Source organism: Bombyx mandarina, chromosome 22 (assembly GCF_030267445.1).
Source record: "Bombyx mandarina strain Sakado chromosome 22, ASM3026744v2".
NCBI classification, from domain to species: domain Eukaryota; kingdom Metazoa; phylum Arthropoda; class Insecta; order Lepidoptera; family Bombycidae; genus Bombyx; species Bombyx mandarina.
Window position 1 is genome coordinate 18,008,091 of NC_143228.1, and position 22,727 is coordinate 18,030,817.

At 40.0% G+C, this 22,727-nt stretch overlaps 2 protein-coding genes across 2 annotated transcripts in view; one reads left to right on the forward strand and one right to left on the reverse strand.

Moving 5' to 3' along the window:
• The window catches only part of NT1 (Neurotrophin 1), a 30,938-nt gene extending 21,748 nt beyond the window's left edge, over positions 1–9,190 (forward strand). The window contains exons 5-8 of the mRNA XM_089736857.1: positions 5,706–5,855; positions 6,452–6,622; positions 7,187–7,310; positions 7,786–9,190. Of these exons, the coding sequence (XP_089592983.1) occupies positions 5,706–5,855; positions 6,452–6,622; positions 7,187–7,310; positions 7,786–8,802 (1,462 nt within the window). The 3' untranslated portion in view covers positions 8,803–9,190. The remainder of the gene's footprint in view (positions 1–5,705; positions 5,856–6,451; positions 6,623–7,186; positions 7,311–7,785) is intronic.
• A 324-nt stretch (positions 9,191–9,514) lies between these two features.
• On the reverse strand, positions 9,515–14,786 carry LOC114244641 (uncharacterized). Its single transcript, XM_028176528.2, has one exon. The coding sequence runs from the start codon at positions 14,684–14,686 to the stop codon at positions 9,896–9,898; it is 4,791 nt and encodes a 1,596-aa protein (XP_028032329.2). The 5' UTR covers positions 14,687–14,786; the 3' UTR covers positions 9,515–9,895.
• Between the last annotated feature and the right edge of the window lie 7,941 nt (positions 14,787–22,727).

The following is a 22,727-nucleotide window of genomic DNA, read 5'->3' on the forward strand; positions in this document are numbered from 1 at the left end:
TAGTCAATCTTACCCCTACTGTCGTCTCTTTGCATATGCTGATGATACAGCACTTATAGTTTCAGGCAACACGTGGGTAGAGGCAATTGAGAATGCTGAGTTTGCAATGAAGCAGACGATGACATGGCTGAACCGCAACCTATTAACTCTAAACATTGACAAAACCAAATTTTTAACATTTGCAAGCGGAAAATCTGTCCAACCCCCGCGTGATTCCATTACTCTCAAGGCCCATGTATGTAATGGACGATATTCCGCATGTAATTGCTCGGAGATTGCTAGGACTGATAATATCAGATACTTGGGGTTGTTGGTGGATAGCTGTTTCAATTGGTATGATCAACTGGAACTTGTGACGACGCGCATTCGAAGCTTAATTTTTATTTTTAAAAAGCTAAGAGGCTCGGCAGATAAGCAAATATTGCTTACCGTATACACTTCCCTTTGCGAGTCGCTTATAACTTATTGCATCCCTATTTGGGGATGTGCCTGCAAGACAAAGTTTATTAATATCGAACGAGCGCAAAGGGCAGTGCTTAAGGTGATGCTGGGGAAGCCTTTTGGGTACTCTACTAGACAACTGTATCGTGACGCAGGAGTGCTGACGGTTAGACAACTGTTTATCCACAGGTCCGTTCTGCGACAGCACTCCTGCCTCCCATCAATACCAGAAACTTCACTTTCCACGAGGAGACGAAAACCGGCCTTTGACACTATTGCTTGTAGGACGGAATTTGCCAGACGACAGATTTATTCGTCAGGTAGCAGAATTTATAATAAAGTAAATATATCTCAGCAGATAGATGGCTTAAATAGGTATGACGTTAAAAATAATCTGAAGTCTTGGCTCTTAAACTTAGACTATTTTGAAACAGAACAAGTCGTGTTGTAAAAATGTATAATGATGTATATGTCGTGGATAACGACTTTTAGTTGTCGTGGATGACGACTTTTAGTAATATTAAGACGGTGGTTATGATTATTATTTTAAATGATGAAATGTTGTTTTGATAAATATCACAAAATGAAGGGTAGACTCGGTAACGCCACAGTTATAAAATGGCGGTACGTGGACAGAGTCGTAGCATTCGTGTCAGACAGTGATTCCGTCCGTCTCAGTCATTCAGTCAGTCAGTCGGTCTGTCGGTATGTGCAACGAAACTGTCGGTTTATCCTGTCATTGTGAAAGTTGTGTGTGTTGAGTTTCACTAATTATTATTGAAAAGTTTTATTGACTAAACTGAGTTCAACCGAATACGAGTGATGACGGAAACTACCGCTTAGCCATCCCTGCCGCCGCCGCCGACATCAGAAGTGAGATCAGGACTCTACTCTCACTGGCGTGACGTGTTTGAACATGTTCGAAGTACAGCAAAAAAAAAACATGATGCAGATCAGAATACTAGTAGTGGTACGCCACAAGAGCGTGAATGCAGCATACGTAAGTCATGTAATAACGTCTCTGTCCTCGATGGAAGATCTGAGCCACGAAGAAATCGTCACATCTTACGTTCTGGCTCATGTTGCCCAGTTTGACTGTCGACTTCATCACATGGCATTTACTAGCGGAAATACAACACGTAACAAGCTATTGCAAGAAATTAAGGCAAGTGCAAATCTCAAGTGAAACTTCGATCGCAATAATGGATCTGTCATGATGAGTGGGTAGTTCCGACAAGAATTATTTTAAGCCAATGACTACTGCTAGAGTTACATGGCACTAGTGCAGTAAACCAAGACATGAGACGGTGAATTGTCGCTGAAACTTTAGAATCTACTAGATTCAATACCAATAACACTACACGTTCGATGACTTCGGGCTCCAGCAAGCAAACAAGAAAGCAAGCAAGTTTCCGTGGGGAAGAAAATTGACACATTTGAAGTCCTCGTGACCTGTAAGATAAAACGTCCAGTGCGTTCGTGTCTGGCGACGCGGCGGTGTTCCGGTCCCGCTGGCGGATGCAAGTTTTTCTGGTGAAGTGCGTGCTTGTGCGTGCTTGACAAGTGTTTGCGGTTGGCTTCCGCAGTGTGGGAGTAACATCGTGTAGGAGAGGTGGAACCCGCAAAATTGTAGTTTGCGTGGTGGCTGGTAAGATTTGCTGTGGTAAAAAGTTTGCGTGGTGGTAAAATGTCTTGTGAGTCTGCACAGGTAGCCGGAGGTGAGTTTTCCGCGGTCGCGGCCTACCCAGTCTGCGAGAACCGGGCAGATCGCCTCAACGGTACGGAGGCCGGCCGACGGGTCCGCCAAACGACGACACCACGCCTCTAGCACGGACTGCCGAGATTGGAGCCCCCGCGCTCCGGCTACACTTGCGCTAGGGCGCGCCACCTCGTAGGAGACTGTGAGGTATCCTTGAATGACTCTGACTGCGATCGCGCGCTGCCGGCGTCGCAGCGCGGCGACGTTCTCGTGGGTAAGGACGTGGCACCAGACGGGTGCTCCGTATAGTGCCATCGACCGCACGGGTACCATCACCCTGCCTATTTCTGCCGTGAAGCAGTGGTGTATTTCGGTTTGAAGGGTGGGGCAGCGGTTGTAACTACACTGAGATCTTAGAACTTCTATCTCAAGGTGTGTGGTGCGTTTGCGCTGTGGATGTCTATGGGTTCCAGTAACCACTTAGCACAAGGTGGGCTGTGAGCTCGTCCACACATTAAATCGAAGAGCGTAATCAAACGAAATTAGATACGAAGTTTAAAGGGCCGTTTAAAGTAGTTGAAGTATTGGATGGTGACCGTTATACATTGAAAGCTTTAAATTCAAAACGTACTTACAAATACCCACATGATAGGCTAAGAAAAATGCCAGCATGACACATACCAGTCGAGGTTGATGTAAATGATGATGATGAAGAGCAAGCTTAAATTGTGGTGAAAACTCGAGTAAGGATAGTCTATCGGCCGTATTGAGTTCGACCGTACCAGTAGCTATTACGTAGTCGTAGCCCGGTAGAAATCGGTTGTCTCTTGAGGCAACTCAAGTAGTCCGTGGGTGCGCGGTGCGCGTTTGGCTCTGGCGGAGGTCGGGGTCTGTAAAGACCATCGTGTGTAGTCAGCGGGTGATGCACACGGGCGATCCACGCTGTGGATGCGCATCATGAGGGCAATTGCGATTGCTGGTCGGCTGGAGAGCCGTGGCGTTAGATATTTTTACTCGGAAGTTTTCTTTGATCTGAGTTCCTGTAAGCTATGCCTGATTTGTACAGAGTAAATTTGAGGTTTGATGAACGACTGTGGTACGTGCTCTGGCTGCTGAATAGTGAACTTTGTATACCCTATTGTTTTATTTGGTTAAAATGGTATTAAAGCAGTTTAAAGCTTTGATGACTTTAAATTTTCCGATAAGTCTTAAAGTGTAGTCAGGAGTGATCGAGCGGAACAAGTGTTCTCGTGGATGTTTTTGATTGTAGGTTAACCATCACACGAGGACGTGTACAGTCAGGAAGACCGTGTCGCAATCAACACGTGATTGCTGCAGCCAATACGAGATATGGGACGCAAGCGCCGTCTGTCGGCGCTCGATGGGTCAACTATTCACCGGCCGAGCGGAGCGACATGCCGGTAGCTGTGTAATATCGAGTATTTTTGGTAAATGAGAACAATCTGGTGAGTCGTATTATTTTTATTTGGATTTTGGTGCCGAATGTTCTCTTGTCGAGAAATCTATGCGACGGTTCTCATAAAAGGACTGTTGATATGTAGTCACAGGGATGACTGTCGATTAGAGTCACAGGGATGACTATCATTGAACACTTGTAGTCACAGGGATGACTATCATTGAACACTTGTAGTCACAGGGATGACTATCATTGAACACTTGTAGTCACAGGGATGACTATCATTGAACACTTGTAGTCACAGGGATGACTATCATTGAACACTTGTAGTCACAGGGATGACTATCATTGAACACTTGTAGTCACAGGGATGACTATCATTGAACACTTGTAGTCACAGGGATGACTATCAGTGAACACTTGTAGTCACAGGGATGACTATCATTGAACACTTGTAGTCACAGGGATGACTATCATTGAACACTTGATAGTCACAGGGATGACTATCATTGAACACTTGTAGTCACAGGGATGACTATCATTGAACACTTGTAGTCACAGGGATGACTATCATTGAACACTTGTAGTCACAGGGATGACTATCATTGAACGCTGTGTACATGAATTGTACGGGGAGAACTTGCAGCAGTAGTAAATCACTTATTTTCGTTTGTGTAATCTTACAATGTCGTTATAGAATTTGTGATGACACAAGACTTTTATTTAGTAGAGTGGTCAGATATGGCCGAGCGTGAATGATACTGTGCGGTATTGGCTTTTGTTTCAGATTAACACACGAGGACGTGTGACGTGTCAGAATGGCCGTGTCGTGGATAACGACTTTTAGTTGTCGTGGATGACGACTTTTAGTAATATTAAGACGGTGGTTATGATTATTATTTTAAATGATGAAATGTTGTTTTGATAAATATCACAAAATGAAGGGTAGACTCGGTAACGCCACAGTTATAAAATGGCGGTACGTGGACAGAGTCGTAGCATTCGTGTCAGACAGTGATTCCGTCCGTCTCAGTCAGTCAGTCAGTCAGTCGGTCTGTCGGTATGTGCAACGAAACTGTCGGTTTATCCTGTCATTGTGAAAGTTGTGTGTGTTGAGTTTCACTAATTATTATTGAAAAGTTTTATTGACTAAACTGAGTTCAATCGAATACGAGTGATGACGGAAACTACCGCTTAGCCATCCCTGCCGCCGCCGCCGACATTAATATTTTATATAATAATATATAATATAATACATAATAATATTTTATACTTTATTGTATGACACACATACACACACACACAAACACACTAACACACATAAACTCACACACACACACACGCACGTACTATATTCTTACAGATCGTTCTTCCTGGTTAACTTTCTTTACCTGGTGACCTAGCACTGAACCACTGACTTTTGTAACACAGGTTTTTCCTAGCATAAAAGTCAGGGAATATTGTTATTGTATACCTCATAAAAAAGCCATGTATATTATTATACTAGTGTTAAGTATTTTTGTACGTGTTTGTAATTTAAGAGGCTTGAATAAATATTATTATTATTATTATTTTCTCCTAAAATGAGGAGATGAAAATGGAGAAATTTAACTTGAAGGGCCTTAATTCCTTGTTTTTTGTCATGCTGCCTTTAATTTTTTTGTCTCCACTAAAATATACTCTCAGTACCGTCGGCAACCTTTAATGTTGATGGTCGATTTAGTTGTGTTTCCTCTATAGTTATCTAAACTCTTCAAATTCAGTGATCTGTACTTGGTGCGGCGTGTCTTGGCTTGACAGTCTTTGAGGTTTTTCACAAGACAAAAATGAAAAATAATATATTAAATATATTAAAATTTTAAACGAGTGCAATTTGAATTCTAAAATAAACTGTAAATGTAACTGGTGTCAAATCTGAGTCGTAATATTAGAAATATACCTAAATAGTTAAAAGTAAAAATCAAGTGGATTGTTTCAGCGGGTTTCATCTTATCCATTAGGCCGTACGGCTAGATTGATTCTAAAAACCAGACCTACACTATGCTTACATCGTACTGACCTTAGGGTGTTGCTAGAACCAAATGACTTTCATCTGAACTGTATGAGTTCCAATATTTTATTAGTAAGAAAGAAAGTATTAATTTACAGAGATGCGATTGTACAATCAATAAGACGGAACAAGGCAGCGGCGGGCGCCCTCCTCGCCGACTACAAGGACCCTGAGGAGGGCGCTCTGGACGGCATCACGCCGGACCAGGAAGCCAAGTATACCGCTGATCACTATCTTGTTTCCGACAGGTACGTCATAATATTATACCAGGAGTTCCCAAACTTATTTTGTCTACTGCCCACTTTTAAAATAATTTATTATTAAGCGCCTTTTTTTAACCTACTTAAAAACCACTATAGCTCATTCGGTGTTTAAGAGTCCTCCTAGATGAAATCACAAATTGCCTCCCAAGCCTCTACACAACGCCTCTATATTTTTTTGTGTGTCTTACCGCTCCCCTTTAGGTCTGCAGCGCCCACAAGGGCGCGTTATCGCCCACTTTGAGAAATGCTGTATTATATTAAAGCTCGTATCGGCCAGGCAGCGCTCTAGTCGGCACAATGTTAAATAAGGTTAAATAATTATTGTAATAACTCGAAACGTTTTGCTGCATGTACGCATTGACATTAAAATATACATAATTACATAAGTTCATATTTCACAGTGGGTAGCAACATTTATTTTATGGGTCTACAAATATCAGTTATGGTATTTACCATACTGCCACAGAATAAGCAGGCGGACTGTGGGCTAGTAACACGTTGAATAAGATGAAAACTTCGCTTAATAACTTTAGTCAGTTTTTTTCAGAAGAAAACCGTTATTTATATGAGTAACATTTCAGACGGGGTGACACGGCTAATCGCGACTTCGCCAGCGCCGGCGAGGCTGGGTTCATGTGTCCCAGCACGGTCAAGTACGCCCGGCCGCAGCGAGCGCGCGCCACCTCGGGACACTGGAAGTACATCGTGAACACAGGGGAACACACACAGACGTTACGATTAGAGAAATGCTTGTTAGTCACTCACTAACCCACACACAATAGTTAACTGTTGCTAGCCACCCGTCTCTCGTCTAAGTCAGCCAAGAAGATATCATTCTTTTCTGGTCTTTTGGTCATACGGCAGTCATAAATCCAATTGAATTGAAGTTTCTCATGTTTCATCGGGGATTCAGGTTGTAGCGTCTATAGACTCTGGCAACTACTAGTATTCCAGTGCGTGAAGACCACATGTCTCACTGTTGTTGAAAATCACATCATGATATTCTTGGTAGCCAGTTAACACCAGGTTGGCCATGAGATCATCTGTGTTCCATGATAATATAGGTTAAGACTAATATCGTTTAATAATAAATAAATATACGTAGTTTGAAAAGGTTTAAAAACATGCTACATGCCTCATTAAGAAACCGAACTAAAAATAAATCCAGCTGTTCCTACTCACAATAGGTATTTGAATAAGCGATCCACGAAGATTACGACATGCAGATACATAGATAAACAGATACTGATCCAGCAAATAAAACAACCTTGAACGAAGAATGTGAAGATATTAAAGAAATCATTTGCGTTTCACAGAAAGCCAAAGGACTCATGCACTTATCTAACTGACAATTTCCAATCAAAATGCGTTCAAGTTTACAACTACCATCGTCTTCTGACTTGGGATCAACAGAATGGACTACATATGGACATATTTAAGGTAAGTGGTATACTTGCGTCTCAGTTAAGACTTTGCAGACTCGGGACAACAGTCGTCGCTTGCGACAAAGTGGGTCGCGATTCCGATTCGGTGGTAGATTCTGCGAAGCACGGCTCTTGCTAGGATTAGTGTGAGCAACGCCCACAGCTTAGAGCCCGCCTACTCGTTCGGTGAATCTAGTATGACCCCTCGAGGTCACTAGAATATGAAAGCAGGTAAAATAATAATATTAAGATGCAGTCGCGAGGATTCAAATGACTGTTATATCTGTCACCTCTGTATACCTTGATTATTGACAAATTTTTTGGTGGAAATGACGACGATACTCAAAAAACTTCGAACACGAGTGAAAACCAAAAATTACCATTATTTACCACCAATTATTTATTATTGAAACTTATATTTATGTGTTAATTTTTTTTATGAGACATAATATTGAGTGATTTCGTAATTTATTTTTACTATAACTTTTTAGGTTCCAACGTGCTGTTCGTGTCACATTGAAGGGTATAGTGTCTCGTTCCCGCCCCTCGGTCACAGAGTGCACGAAACCTCTTCGGAACATTTCCCCGGTGAGGACCTATCTTCGGAACACGGCAATAATGCATTTGAATCTGTACAGTCGAGTGTTCACAGACCGACAGTGAAATCACCGCCGTTCACTCACCATAAACCTTTAGAGTCATTCCCACCCTTTTCCGATAGCCACAACTTAGTAGCGGGTCAAACATTTTCCAAAATATCTGACAATGAAGAACTAAATTTAGGTCTGTCAAATCCTATGGACTCTTACGGAAACACATACTTTCCGGACTCGTTTAATCAGGCTAGTTCTATAAAAAGTATCCGAAAGCCTTCAACGACAAGGAACCCTACTGGAAAGCACTTCGATTCCATCACCCTACCTAGTTACCTAGAACCGCCTACACCATCAGCTTCTGCGTCGTTCTCTTTTGTGAAAGAATCTTCAGGAAATTATAAGTCGAACGGAAACCAATTTAAAAGAGGATCAAGACCCAGTAGAAGACCTTTGAAGAAAAAGATATCAGCAGGGCCCGATGATCTATCAGCCGCGGGAACATCAGCTGTCGAAACATTAACAAGCAGTAGCTTAGACACTTCTGAAGATTTTAATGATTATTCTGAAGAACCTGATATTGGACAAGCTGTCGCTGGGCCGGCCGGCGCACGACACACGATAGCTCCTAAGCTAAACGGTCTCACCACTGAAAAAGTTACCACTACACCTAAATATCGAGATTCCAGTACAGATAATCATGAATTTACATCGAATGGAAAGAGAATAAATTATAATTATCATCCAATTATCGATTTCTTTGGGGCAGATGAGAGAGAGGCGGAGGAGTCTATAGACAGAGAAGACAGTGAATTAAACTATGTGCCTGCTACAGAAGCAGAATGGAAACCAATCAACCATCCACAATTCAGAAACTTGGACGTTTCCAATACAGTTGATAGAAAGAAACCTTAACGCCAGATACGCATCCCGATTTAAGAGACAAGAGAATTTACTTAGCTTAAAAACCTTCGACTGTATTTTTCTCTAAGAATGATGGCAATCACATTGTGATGTGTTAGAGCTCTTGTAAATAGTGGAGTCCTACTCCGGTTAAATAATATTTACCGAAGTATATAACTAAATTAAAAAAATAAGATTTATTAGATATCATATTATAGTAATAGTACATAAATCTAAGATCTTATTTTAGTTAGTTTTAGATAAAATATGTAATGACGTTATCTGAACGAAACCAAATGATTGTTGCAATGTATTTGATAATAATTGTGTTTTTTCTCTTTTAATTTATTGAATTAATGTATTTAAGAATTAATTTATAACTTAGAATAGGTGTTCAAAGACTTGCCAATTTTATAAATAAATAATTTAAAATATTTAATTGTTCATATTCCTTTTAGTGCACGAGTAATTAATGATGACAACGCGCTTATTAGTGTGTCGAAATGAATACTATCAACTTGGTAAACACCGATAAAAGTGAAAGTGTAAACGACTTCTGGTAAAGTTGAATGCACGAGCTCAGAGGTGATCGGTTTGTAAGCGCGACTTGCGTCAAACGGAACGTGTTGCCGCCGCGCCGCCGCGCCGTGTGGACTCGATACCGGAAAGTAGGCTGTAGGTACTCTTGTGACATTAAACACGACACACTGGCTTTATGTAATACACATTTATTATAAAGTAACAACATTATAAATAGGTTTTATCATTACATTGAAGTGTCCAACCAAAATCTCCAATCATAATTTACAATGCAAGCTATTAGTGTTGCTAAATTACATTTCGTAAACTCAATAATAATATTATGATCAGCGATTTTCGTTGCCAACACAACACAATCGAATATAATGATATTTTAGGTATCACAGTATTTCGCATTGTATTTAAATCGAAAGTTTATAATTAACTATAAATAATTTTGAAATATAACCCAATTCGATTACTTTTACAATTTTTTGTCGTGTTTAATTCAATGATTAAATTTTAATTTAGTGGCACTTTTATATTCGTTTATATTTCATTAAATCATGGCGAACGTTTGTTGCGATTATGCTTCAACATAATAATACATACGTTTGCTAGGGTCTAAAATATAGGCAGGGGTCGTAGTCAAAATAGGAATAGCCTGCGCGAAACTATTAAGCAATACTGCAGGATCTTTCCCAGCGTCCTGGGATTTATCCGGTCTAACTCGGATATCGTAATCGTTTTCTTCTGATTTCTTTGAATCTGCTTGTACAATTTTGGCACTACGGTAGTTTCCGCCGTGCATAGCTTGGCCTCTTCTATTGTTGTGGACATTTTTGTAGTTTTCGTCTTTCGAGTAATCTTCTCTGTAACTGTCGTCTGTTAGTTCCTCCAACCTCTCAAATTTATTTCTACCGCGACTAGGACGCGAGTCAAGTCGCGCATTACCACTTCGCATTGCATTTCGTGAGTTTGTATTACTCCCTGGATCAGTGAATTTAGAATTATGATTACTTCTAGATTTCGGAATGTCACCAATTGATTTCAAATTACCGCCATGCATCCTCCTAGGAGAATATTCATCGAGTTCGATGTTGTGCCTTGTATTCTCACTCTGTGATGCTACTGCGTCTTTAGGTACTTTAGACTGTAAATTTGCGATAGGATTTGATTCTGTTACATCCTCAATACTTCTGTAATTGCCACCATGACGTGGACTATTCTCTAAATCGAGATTTTCTTTAAAAACTTCCACGTCTCCTAAGTTATTAATTTCTTTCGCCAGCCTATCATCCTTATAGAGTTCTAATGCCTCTTTTTGTTTTTTAAGGTGCCTTTTAGGAGCTGGGGTAACTTCTTTAATTACTTCTACCTCTTTTATATCTTGTTTAAATTGCGTCACGTGTGGTGAAGTCTTGTCGACAGGCAGCTCTTTATGTATTTCGATTTTTTTTCTCGATATAACAGGCTTGAGTACTATTTTGGTATTATGAGAGGCCACAGTAGGTGTAGGTGCATCAGTTGTCCGAACAAGGGTACGCTTAGTAGGTTCAGGCGTTGTGGGTATTGGATTCTCTTTTTCATTATTTTCTACCTCTTCTTCTTCATCATGTGCCTCCTCTTCATTTGTATTATCTTCATCATCGTCATCGAAATTTTCTAAACTATCCTCATAATCTTCTTCAGAGGAATCTTTATACTTCTGTTTATTTTGCTTTTCATATTCAGGCATATATTCTTTAATATCGTGCTTTACACCAATCATAGCGTCCAATTCTTCTTCTTTCATACCGTCGTTATCATCACCATATTTTTTGGTGTCTGTAACTATAGTGCTCTTTGAACTTTTATTTTTCTTTTCCCTATATTTTAGAGCATCAATTTCAGAAGAATCTCTTCTATGTGGCATTTCTTTTCGTTTTTGTTTTTCTGTCGTTTCTGTATGATCACTATGCATTTGTTTCTTATGTTGATCTGGATTATATCCTCGGAACCTCGTTACTAATCTTAGTTTAGGCTCACTGAGCTCTGTAGTTCGTTCTGTGTGCGCGGCTACAGTTGTTGTTACAATTCTTCTTCGTTTCAAGGTCGGCTTCTGAGTGGTTGTAGTGGTTGTCGTTAGTGTTTGTTCTTCGGTTTCTTCGTCTTCATCATCCTCATAATCTTCGTATTCTTCTCCACTTTCATCGTCTTCTACAGATTTATCTGATGTCACAATTGTTGATGCAGTGGATTTAGAATTAGATGGTGGTATTGTTGTCATTGTTCTTCGGATAGTATTAGATGCAGCGACATTTTGGGTTTCTGATCTAATTGGTAAGAATTCAGAAACATCAAACATTGATATTGAAGATGGCCGTCTTTGCCTTGATGTTCTTTGAATTGGTGACATTGTTATTGCGGTATTTATTTCTGTAAGATTTTTTCCAGTGTTTTTTTGGTTTCGGTAATCTTCCAATGTAATTGCCTTTTTGTTTCCAACAGGCGTGTATTCAGATTTATGGTTTTGATGTTTGATTTCATATCTAGGTTCACCACGCCGTTCGTCTATGTTTACATCTACAAAACTCGACTCAGAAATAACTTCATCACCCATTTCAGTATTTTTTTCTCTATCACTCTTTCCTATATCTTTATATACTTTACTGATGCGACGTTTTTCAGGCTCTTGATTAGCTCGAGTCACTCTGTCCACTACTCTGTTGGACTGCATTTGTTTTATTAACGGACTTATGTTGCTTGAAGTTGTTGTTTTTTTAGAGTCTTGAGATTGACTTTCTCGTATAATTTTGTATGGCTCATAAACAAAAGACGTTGAACGTTTCTTCCTTAGAACTTGAGGAGCCTTTGTAACATCTTCTTTGTTTTTGTATGAAACATAAGTCTCATTACCAGCAGTCTGATTATGTTTCAATTCATCAATCCAATCAAAAGTAGAACTGTAATTTTTTGCCGTATTTAATTGATTTTTGTGTTGTTTTTTAATATTATCTAAAATATCGTTATATATATTAGACTCTTGAGATAATTCCGTTTTTGGAGTTACGCTATTATGATGAGCTTTAACTGACTTTCTTAACTGATCATGTGCGGTTGCAACAGAATCATATAGTTGGTTCTGGTCATTTTTTAATTTATCTAATAAAACAAAGACATCTGTGCGCCCTTCGTTTCTTAATTCATCAATTTTTTCCACAACGGCACTAGCCTGAGCATCTTGAGTGCGGTGCTCTTTCAATTTGTCCAACTTATATGTTGGCAAGTTGGGAATTGTAACTGGTTCAGGACTCATAATTAAATCTTCTTTAAAAAATGGACTATCAAGTGGATTTTCTCCAAAGTATTTAACTTTAAAGCAATCGATTTTATCTCCAAGATTTTTTAATCTCGGTTGTTTTTGCACTGTATCGAATAAGTCTTCCCCTTTATTGTTTTCTTTTTTCTTACCTGCGCCGTTATCATTGGCATCAGCGCTATCATTGACTTTTTCTGATATAGGATCAACGTCTTCAACTTCGGGGCATTCGAGTTTAGATCTTGAATCATAAAACTCTGTTCCTCCTTTAGACTTTTTTGGGATTAATTTAAAGTTTTCTGCGTATCGTAGGGGTGAGTTTTTACTGATAGATTTTAAATGATTAAAGTAGTATGGGTATTTATCTTTTATTTCGTCATTTTCATTTTCTACTTTCGGTTTTGCGATTTCTAACATTTCTTTTTCATTAAGAATTATAGAACTCAAATTAATATGCGGGATTTCGTCTACGACCTCTCCTTTGTCTTCTGCATGTCTTATTGCCGTTTCGTTTTGATAGTTGTACTGATCCATAGTGTCACTTTTATCATTATTTTCTCTTTTATTTCTATTTGACTCTTCAGAATCAATCGCTTCAGCAGAGTATTCTTGTTCACTTTCTGTATAGTTTTCGGCATCCACATTTTTATTAAAATCTTTATCGTCGTTTTTCCATTTTTTACTGTGAACAACTTGATCTTTATACTCAGATCCTTCACCGTCATCGTGATTTCCCACAAATGTGGGTATTTTAAACTTACCTCCACTTACTTCTTTCTGCCGAAGAAAGCCACCATGTCCTTCGTGATCAGATGCATGTTTCTGTTCACCAGCATGATCATAGGCTGAGTCTTCATAACCTTCTTCTGTATACACTGTTTGCGCTTTGGTGCTTTTAACGGCTTCTCGTAAGCGAGGTGCATTGCGTATTTCTTCATAAGTTTCAGCATCTTCTAAAGCTGCTTCACGTGGTAAATGCTTGATCGATTCTGTTTTTCTGACCTGAGCGTAGTTTTTAATGGGAACGAACTCATCTTCTTCATCATCAACATCTTTTTCACCACCACTATCTTCATCGTTTTTTAACTCTGGTTCGTGGTAAGCAGCCGGTTTGTTTTCTCGTACGGCTTTGTCGATAGATTCATCAACATGATTTCGCAATAGTTCGTATTTTTGTTTTCCTTTTTCATAAATATCATATCCTTCAGAAGGTGTTGAATGCTTCTGTGAGTCTTGCACTTGAGGGTACTCGTTATGTTCATCATCATACTTGGCTGCGTGATGTTGCCGTAGGTTGCGTATGTGATTTTGTAATGGATAGTAATGCACGGGTTTTATCTTGACATAATTTTGATTCCAGGGATGTTTAAGCTTTTTATTTAATATCTGGTCTCTAGGGCTGTGCTTTTGAGATAGTCGATAGTAAACCGGCCTCCTTTGCGGCTTATGTATTTCAAACTCCAATGGGTAATTCGCTTGTGGGAACAATTTTTTGTCTGTTTGTTTTGGACTTTCTAGATACTCGTCTTTAGTGATATCGGATTCTCCAGCTTTATTTACAGTGTTTTGCAGTCGAATTTTGTTATTTTCCAAGTCATCTCTTATCTTTGTTAAAACAGGGTCCCTGTAGATTTCTTGAAGCGCGGGCTCCTCGGCTTTATACGGGTGAAATACTTCATAGTTACTTGATACTGGAACAGCTACGCTTTTAATAAACTTTTGAAATGGCTGAAATGCGGCTTTATCTCCTTGTAATATATGATGAACTCCAAAATGTGGTTTCGCTTCAATCGTATGAGGTTTGATCGGATTTGCTTTGAAATGTTTTTCCGGGGACTGAACACCATGAGAGGCCGCTACATCAACGGCGAATTGAGGCTTCTTGGCAGTGTACTCAAAGTACTCGAGCGGAACAGGTTTGTGTTCCGCATTTCGAGGTCGGAGACTTTCCACAGCGAACTGCCCCTTGGACTCTTTTGTCACTTCACCATCTCCCCAAGCAATGGGCACTCGTATCGGCGCACACAGATCACAGCACAGCGCGAGGAGTGCGGCGAGGGTTGTTGTCATGTGCATTGTTCACATCACGGTCGCGGCGACTGCGGCGGTTGACTGAACCAGGTCGATGGGCCCGCCACCGTTTTTATTTCCTCGGTTCGCCGTTGCGGACCGATTGCTTCCACCCAGTCGCTTTGTCGAGTGGTTTGGCCCGAGCAATAAGACAAAGCGAGTAAACTTAAAAATAATTTAATTTCAATAACACATTTTAACAAATAAATGCAGAAAATATAGTAGACACAACTTAGATCAATATCACTTACACAAAAACCAACTTAGAACGAATTCACAAAATCAAGCCTAACAAAATAAATACAAGCTATGTAAAGTTGAATATTTTTTGTATCCATTAAGGTTGTGCTACTAAAATAAAATGAGTGGCAAATCTAAAAGTACCCATTTAATAAAATCCAACTTGTCATATTCAATCAAGACTTGAGCTTTGAAGGAATGTTCTTAACTTGTTGATTTAGGTCAACAAAACCGAGGAAAGAATGTAATGTGCGAGCATTATGCTTTAGTGAGCGTTGAGACGAACATTTTACCAAACATAACACCGATTCACGTCTTAATACCTTTGTTCATTAGCGATAGGTCTAAAATTATTTGATATCGGCCTGTAGCGGTCCAACGGTAGGTATAGAGTTTACGGGAGGCGTCAGGTTTCATAGTTGAGCACGTAGCATTTTTAGTTTTATGAAAACATCACGATGCCTTGCCTCGTGCATCGTGTTCCAGAAAGAAACAGCCCGCTGCTAATGTATTTAGTATCGCATCTAATGGTTGCGTTCAAAAGCGCTCGATCGCCTGTCAAGAAAATAAGGCATTACACACGCAGGGTTGCAACACTGCATACATTAATGCCTTCGTTTATTCAAATTTCACATAAAATATCAATAGACCTAGATTTAAAGACGATTTGTAATCATAATTTCCAAACAGATGTTTATACTCTCGTCTCTGAATAACGACAAAGTTGCAAATAAAATGAGAAAATAAACTAAGTTTGATGTTTTTAAATAAAATAGTAAATTTTGGGGAATGTTGTTAGTAGCATGTTGTAAAACTGCTACACGCAAATAATAGAACGTTTGCGTTAAGTAGAATTAATTGAGTACAACGTGGGAAGCACTTCTTAACATTTCATAAAACCGAACACAACTTGATGTAGTAAGTATGATCACTCAAATACTTTATACTGTTTGATCGGTTTAACAACTTATTATTGAACATTTCTCAAATGCTGCTTTTTTACAAATTTGGTAAAAGAAAAAGATACAAATATAGAAACATACACAGTGTGAAAGAACACACGAAAACACGAGTTGTATTCAGAGAATATTTGGCTGTTTCTTCTACTCGTAAAGCCTAAAAATTCTTGAGATACAATATAAAAGTCCTCCCAAAATCACAGTATGTAATATCAATAGATTAATTTCAGTCGTGAAATTAGAAAATAATAGATAACGTCTAAAAATCCAAGAATTACACCACAGTCGAGAAAGGCTTCGACGGCGTCCGCAGTGGGCGCGCGGACTCGCCGGCGGAGGGTTTGGCAATCGTAGTCCGAGTAGGTACGTATGGAATGTTCTGCCGAGTGTCGCGGGACGATAGACTGACTTACATGGAGTATTCACAGCTGTCACGACGAAATCCGCCCGCGCCACACTCAATATTGTGTAATAATACTACTCTGCCAAGGAAGTACCGGGAAAATATCAACAATACATAAAATGTTTGTTATTCATCCAAATTCGTTTAATTACCTTTTTTTTTATTAATTTAAGTATTAAGCTGAGGTCCATGGGAAACCCATTCACCATCAGGTGGGCCGTATGCTCGTCTGCCTGCAAGGGCAATAGAAAAAAGTCAAGTGCACAACACCGCGGTACTTAAAGAAAACAGTTAACATGACTGTGAATTTTGGTCGACGTTGCAGCGTTTTCGTGATTTTTTCGGTTTGGGTTCAGTTGGAAGGCGCCACTTCGAAATTTGTTGACGAGTTTGCATGTCAATTTCGTGAGCCTACGTCTCGTCACCAGTACTGTTGGATCGGAATTGACTTCGTTGTGTTTTTGGACAAAGTTTAGTTCTTTTGTGACTAGCCGAGCCGCAACATGTTGCATGCCTAGTTAATTATTTAAATGACATGGATCGTGTGAGTCGACAGAGAAAAGCCCATCCACGAGAAGATGAAATAGCCTCTTAGGCTACCAGCGAATAGGTAGGATACAAAAACGATAAAGTTTGGCGGCTATATCTCTCTCTTTCTAAGCTTGTATGAGGATTTTCATTGTTTCCTTCACTTTTACAATATTATCTTCAGCTGCAGAAGTTGATGGCGTAGGCCACTACTAGAGCAGGCAAATCTTTCATCGCATCTCGATCGCTTTTGAACGCTTTATATCACTTATAAGCACGTGTTTTTGATAAAGGAAGCCTTTGTAACATTTTTCATGACTTCAAACTCGAAATTCTATTGGCGATGCAAAATTTAAGACAGAATCTTTGTCCGATGTTTTTATCCATTATAAAATTAGCAATACACACACTAGATGATATAACTGAATTTAATCTAAATAACAGATGCAACTCAGAACACAAACTCCGCTCCAAAATGGAAAACAGTTGTGCCAATCTAATAACAATAATAAAAAGCATAAAAAAATTATCAATTCCTGATACTTTTTTAACTGCACGTATTACATTTTTTTAATAAACATCAAATGATTGTCGTTGTGGGATGCGACTGTCACTTTCACATCAAACTATAAATTAGGGAATCGTTTAACATCAATATCGGCCGTGAGCTTAGCTGTCCACGTACGGAAATTAATAAAAACACTAAACAATTAATAATACATATTATTTTCCCAAAGAAAAATCCATTTCAACATTTCACTGTTCTTAAGACCAAGTTAATGTAGTCCGAACACAACTTAGTTAGTACTGCCGTGTTTATTTAATAACAGCTTTCATTGCAACATCGGAAGGGTTCAAGTCGAGTTATGAGATTATAGTTAGTGTCCCGCCTTACTTAGCATTTACGTGGAACATTCCTAGTTCCCTTCATCGAGAGCATTATTATTGTAGATACTTTAATTAGAGTAACTGTCGTTGTAACTGTTGACTGGGTAAGCGAAAAGACTAGCTTCACGCTGGGCTTGGTGTTTGTAACGAGAGTATATAGATACAATAATGTTGTATTTTTTACTGCTTAAACAGAATGAGTTTGCGGGCCGGTAATGACTTAGCCTATAGACATCTTCAAAGTAAATGGCATCACCCATGCACCACCCGCCACTCATAAATTCTAGCTCTCAGTTATATACAGTACAACGGCTGCCACGTCCTTCCTACTGTAACAAATGATCGTTTTGCCCCAGAAATCGGCAGGGTGGTAGTAGAATACCCTTGGCATCGTTCCATTCAGACCAAAACGTGTTCAAATTATTTTGGAAAGCGCTATACAGTCTGATAGGTACATAAAAAGGTGAATTGTTAAAGAGTAAGAATGAAGGGTAGTTCGGCTTGCTCGTTTGACACACTGACGCCCTGAAGTATCTACTCGACGAGCGATATTAACAAGGAGCACCTGATCTGATCGAGATATCAGTATGCAATCAATTGGAATTTTCGGTTTAAAATTGATAATTTTTTCTCTGCACTTTCATTATAATTTCAAATTTAGCAACACAGACCGAGCATCGGCAAGCATCTCGCAACAGCCTCGATCTCGGCATCCCACCTCAAGTTGACAATCGTGGATCGTGACGTCGACTTACAACATTCATAATAATTAAACGAAATCAATAAAACGTATCTAATTGTTTGTAATGAAAACCTTTATCAGGGCTGACGCAACTGGGAGGCTGTGTGTTCGAACGGTGTGCAACCGTACTCGAAGTGTTACTGTTTATGTAATTGTGTTGGCAATCCGTCGAAATGGAGCACTCAGCTGATGTAACTGCGCTGCCGTTTTTGTCGCTGGAGGAAGTTGGAGCGCTCGGCCGCTGCATTCTCACCTACGTGACGGGTGGCGGACCACATCGAGGCTGTATAGGGACAGGCAATCTCTCGGCTTCTCACCCAAGGCTAAGCGGCTTTCGGCACCCTAAGATATCCTCAATTTCAAAAATTGTATTAAAGTCTCCGCTAACGAATGCAGCAGAAACAGGCCGACAGGTCTTGCTGGCTGTAATCGTAAAGGATCAGGAGGAAGTGCCTGTGGAGGTGCTTAAAGAAACTACAAAATTTTGTTTCCTGCTTGCTCTCGTAAACAACAAAATTCAATAGGAGAGTAAATAATTAGCGTTATGAAATATTTGTCACTATTACAAATGGTAAGATTTTTATATAAACACAATGTAGTAACTGAATTTTACTGGATTTTTCAGTAAATGCAGTGGCGTCGAAGAGTTGCCCCTCAGGGTCAGTGACCGAGGTCTAGGTCGTTTGTAAGACTCGTTATGGATCTAATCAGTTTTAAAACGATTCGCTTTCGACAGACCAAACTAATTTGTTTCGTTTTGCTGTTATTTAAAACCTGTAATTATTCGTATAATTTACTGTGCAGTTTATTTTAGTGAGAAAGAATGGGAAGTCAATCGTTTGATAATATTGGAGCGACGACTTACTTGATTGAAAGTAAACGGACAAGAACTAAACGGGAGCTCTGAGCTCTGTTCAGCTGCGCCCAGCTACTTCCAGCTGTGGAGGAGTTACTACAAGCTGTTCTTCATGATGAAAATAATTACGATATAAGAGCTGCAGGTTCGAGCGTTCTTGCTACTCATAAAACGTGCCCTGACATTGACGACGTAAACTTATTAAAATATTAGAACCGTTGTTGGATCTCACCGATACGTTTCACGTCATTACGTGTCCTTCTGATCCATTAACGGTGCTTTTAGGTACCACAAGCACCGATCACCGTCCTCGCTGAACCTGTCGCTTGCGACAAAGATCTCGACGAGTAAATTAACCCATAGACAAAGCCTACTGCCCAGTCGGCCCGCTGAGTTTCTCGTCGGATCTTCTCAGTGGGTCGCGTTTCCGATCCGGTGGTAGATTCTGCGAAGCACTGCTCTTGCTAGGGCCAGTGTTAGCAACATTCCGGTATGAGCCCCGTGAGCACACACGTTAGGATGAAGCTGAAATAGCCTTTGAAGGCTATCAGCATAGGTAGGGGAAAAAAAAACGATACGTGCTGACACAACAAGCTCCGTCCAATCGCGAAACAATTGTGTATTCAACTTTACACTGCTTTTAATTATAATGTAATACGCTTATCTTCTTTTCGAATTCAATTTTTATGTTTCCAGAAATAGCATAGAATTAAGTTGTATGTTTTCTTATCGAGTGAATTAAAAACATCGACAGGTTATCGACCCTGACACAGCGGAGTAACGAATACCAGGCTATATAAAACATTAGCACGCCTTAAGCAGTAAATAGACGATAATTAGTGAATGTAATTAGTTGTCTCATTGAAAAGAATTGTCTTCGGAAGTCTACTTTAAAAATTGTAATGTTTTGGGAAAATAATGACCTTGAATGAAGAGAATAAATTAATGATTTTAATAATGAAGTTCATTACTGCACCGAACCAGCGGCTCGCGACACAACACCGTACCACCTAAATACCACTTAAATATGAAGTCATTGTAATGTCTCAACTATGTATCTATTGTCTATTCCGCCCTTTAGTAAAGCCTCGCTAAGTAGAATAAGGCCAGGTAATGATGTATGTTACAATCAAGAAATTCCTTTTTATTCTAAAGTTTTTTCGTCTATACTGATATTATAGGTATAAAGCTGAAGATTTTGTTTGTTTGAACGCGCTAATCTCAGGAACTACTGGTCCGATCTGAAAAATCTTTCAGTACTAGATAGCTCATTTATTGAGGAAGCTATATAATATCACGGTAAGGCCAATACAAGCGGAGCAACAATAAATAATGTTTCAAAATAGGGTTTTAAATAGCTCCTTAACATTCTATAATTCAAAAATATTTTCACTTTCTACGTAAATGAAGTAGGGGTAAAATTTAGCGTTATGCTGAAGTAACTATTCCACGCGGACGGAGTCGCGGGCAAAAGTTATTTTATTATAAAATTCTTTCGTTATTGAACTAAGTTAACCAGAGTAAGAGTAACCACCCACAATCGCTTGGGCAGTAAGAAGGCTTGCCTACAACCTGATTGTTACAGATTCAACCTATGCGGTGGTCGGCTCGGTGGCCGCGCTGCCTGTTATTTGGTTCAGCGAGCACGTGTTGGGCTAGCTCGGTGGCCTTCTGAGTTCGATTGTTTTTGCGACCAAATAAAAACTGTAGTTTTCACGATAAGCTCATTAGCCTAATTTCCGTCCGATGTAGCATTTTACAGTTCAGCTGAGGTCCCCTGCCCTTCGCCATTACTGTTTTCGCGGCAAACGTTCACCTCAGCTGTCTAACGCCAAGGGATTCTAGGAGTCTTGCCCGTGAATGAGAAGACTGAGTCCGGGCCCACCTCCGACATCGACCCTCTTCACTGAGTTCCTTTCCGAAAGATACTCCGTGACGTCATCGGAATTTCTGAATGCAAATACGTTGCAACTTCGTCCGTGTCGTGTCCCACGTGCCATCAACCGACATGCTCCCTACCGCGGCCTTCGTCACGCCCACCGCCCCCGCGATTCTCGGAACGTCCGCGTCTGCACCCGCTCGCAAACTGTTTGAGTCGTCGTCCACGTCGTCCTGCGCGTCCTCCAATACAGACTCCAATGCGGACACGTACCCCGCGTGTACCCCAGGTGCGGAAACCTCATGCATTTATAAGGTTCGACACTAAGCCTTTTTTTATTGCTTAGGTGGTTGGACGAGCTCACAGCCAACCTGGTGGGTGGTTACTGGAGCTCATAGACATCTACAACGTAAATGCGCCACCCACCTTGAGATATAAGTTCTAAGATCTCAGTATAGTTACAACGGCTGCTCCACCCTTCAAACCGAAACGCATTACTGCTTCACGGCAGAAATAGGCAGGACGGTGGTACCTACCCGCGCGGACTCACAAGAGGTCCTACTATCAGTAAAAGCCTGAAAAACTTGCCCTAAATTTATCTTATCGCATCCTCCCGGACCGGTCTCGTTGCTTTTGAGCTTTCTAAGCATCGGTGACCGTCCTCATTGAACTCTTCGATCACGACGAAGAGTTTTACTAACTAACCCATAGACACAGCCCACTTTTCTGGCCGGATTTTCTCATTGGGTCGCGATTTTGTTCCGGTGCTGGATTCAGCGAAGCACTGCTCTTATTACGGCTAGTGTTAACAAATTCCTACAAATTGAACCCTTGAGCTCACCTACCCGTCCGCACGAAGCTGGAATAAAAAAGTTGGCAACGCTTCCCGCGGCGTGGCGGGTCGGTCCCAGCGCCACGTTGTTTCGTTACAGGCCGGCTGCAAAAACTAGACTCGACGCTGTTTAGTTTGCTTTTTATTTGGATTCAACCACTCTGTTACTGCTCGTATTAAAATTTTCTGGTATTTTTAGACAAGCTCAAGAATCTTGTTAAGAATTTACTGGAGTAAATTGTGGGTGCCGTAGTGAACAGACGCCAGATAGGCTACTGGTGGCGATGGTTCTCGCAAACACCAAATTTCTTAGTGAAGGATTTAATGAAAATTAAATATATTATGTATTTCACGACTAAAAACTAACTCCCGTGCACGTGCATAACTCTTCTACAAGGTTGTCGAAAGGAGATTGTTGAGACTGATAAGAACACCTATTTTTATATTTATAAATTTCTGATTTAACTGTATAGCTTTTGTGTTACAATCAATCGCTCAAGAATATTTTTCTGATTTTATATTAACCAACAACATAAAATTCTTTAAACTAAATTGTAAGTTTGAAAGATATCCTGCCCTAGTCGTCATCCGAATGCAATTGTGGGTCCATCCTCGGGCCGTTTTGTCGTGTCAATCACCGCTTTATACAATAAGCTCAAAGTATTACAATAAACAAGTCTACATTTGGCAGCGGCTATTTAAGCCAGACACTAGAACCTG

Bases quoted from the DNA above. Each gene is read 5' to 3' on its own strand.
- LOC114244641 (XM_028176528.2), bottom strand. From the start codon at position 14,686: ATGCACATGACAACAACCCTCGCCGCACTCCTCGCGCTGTGCTGTGAT.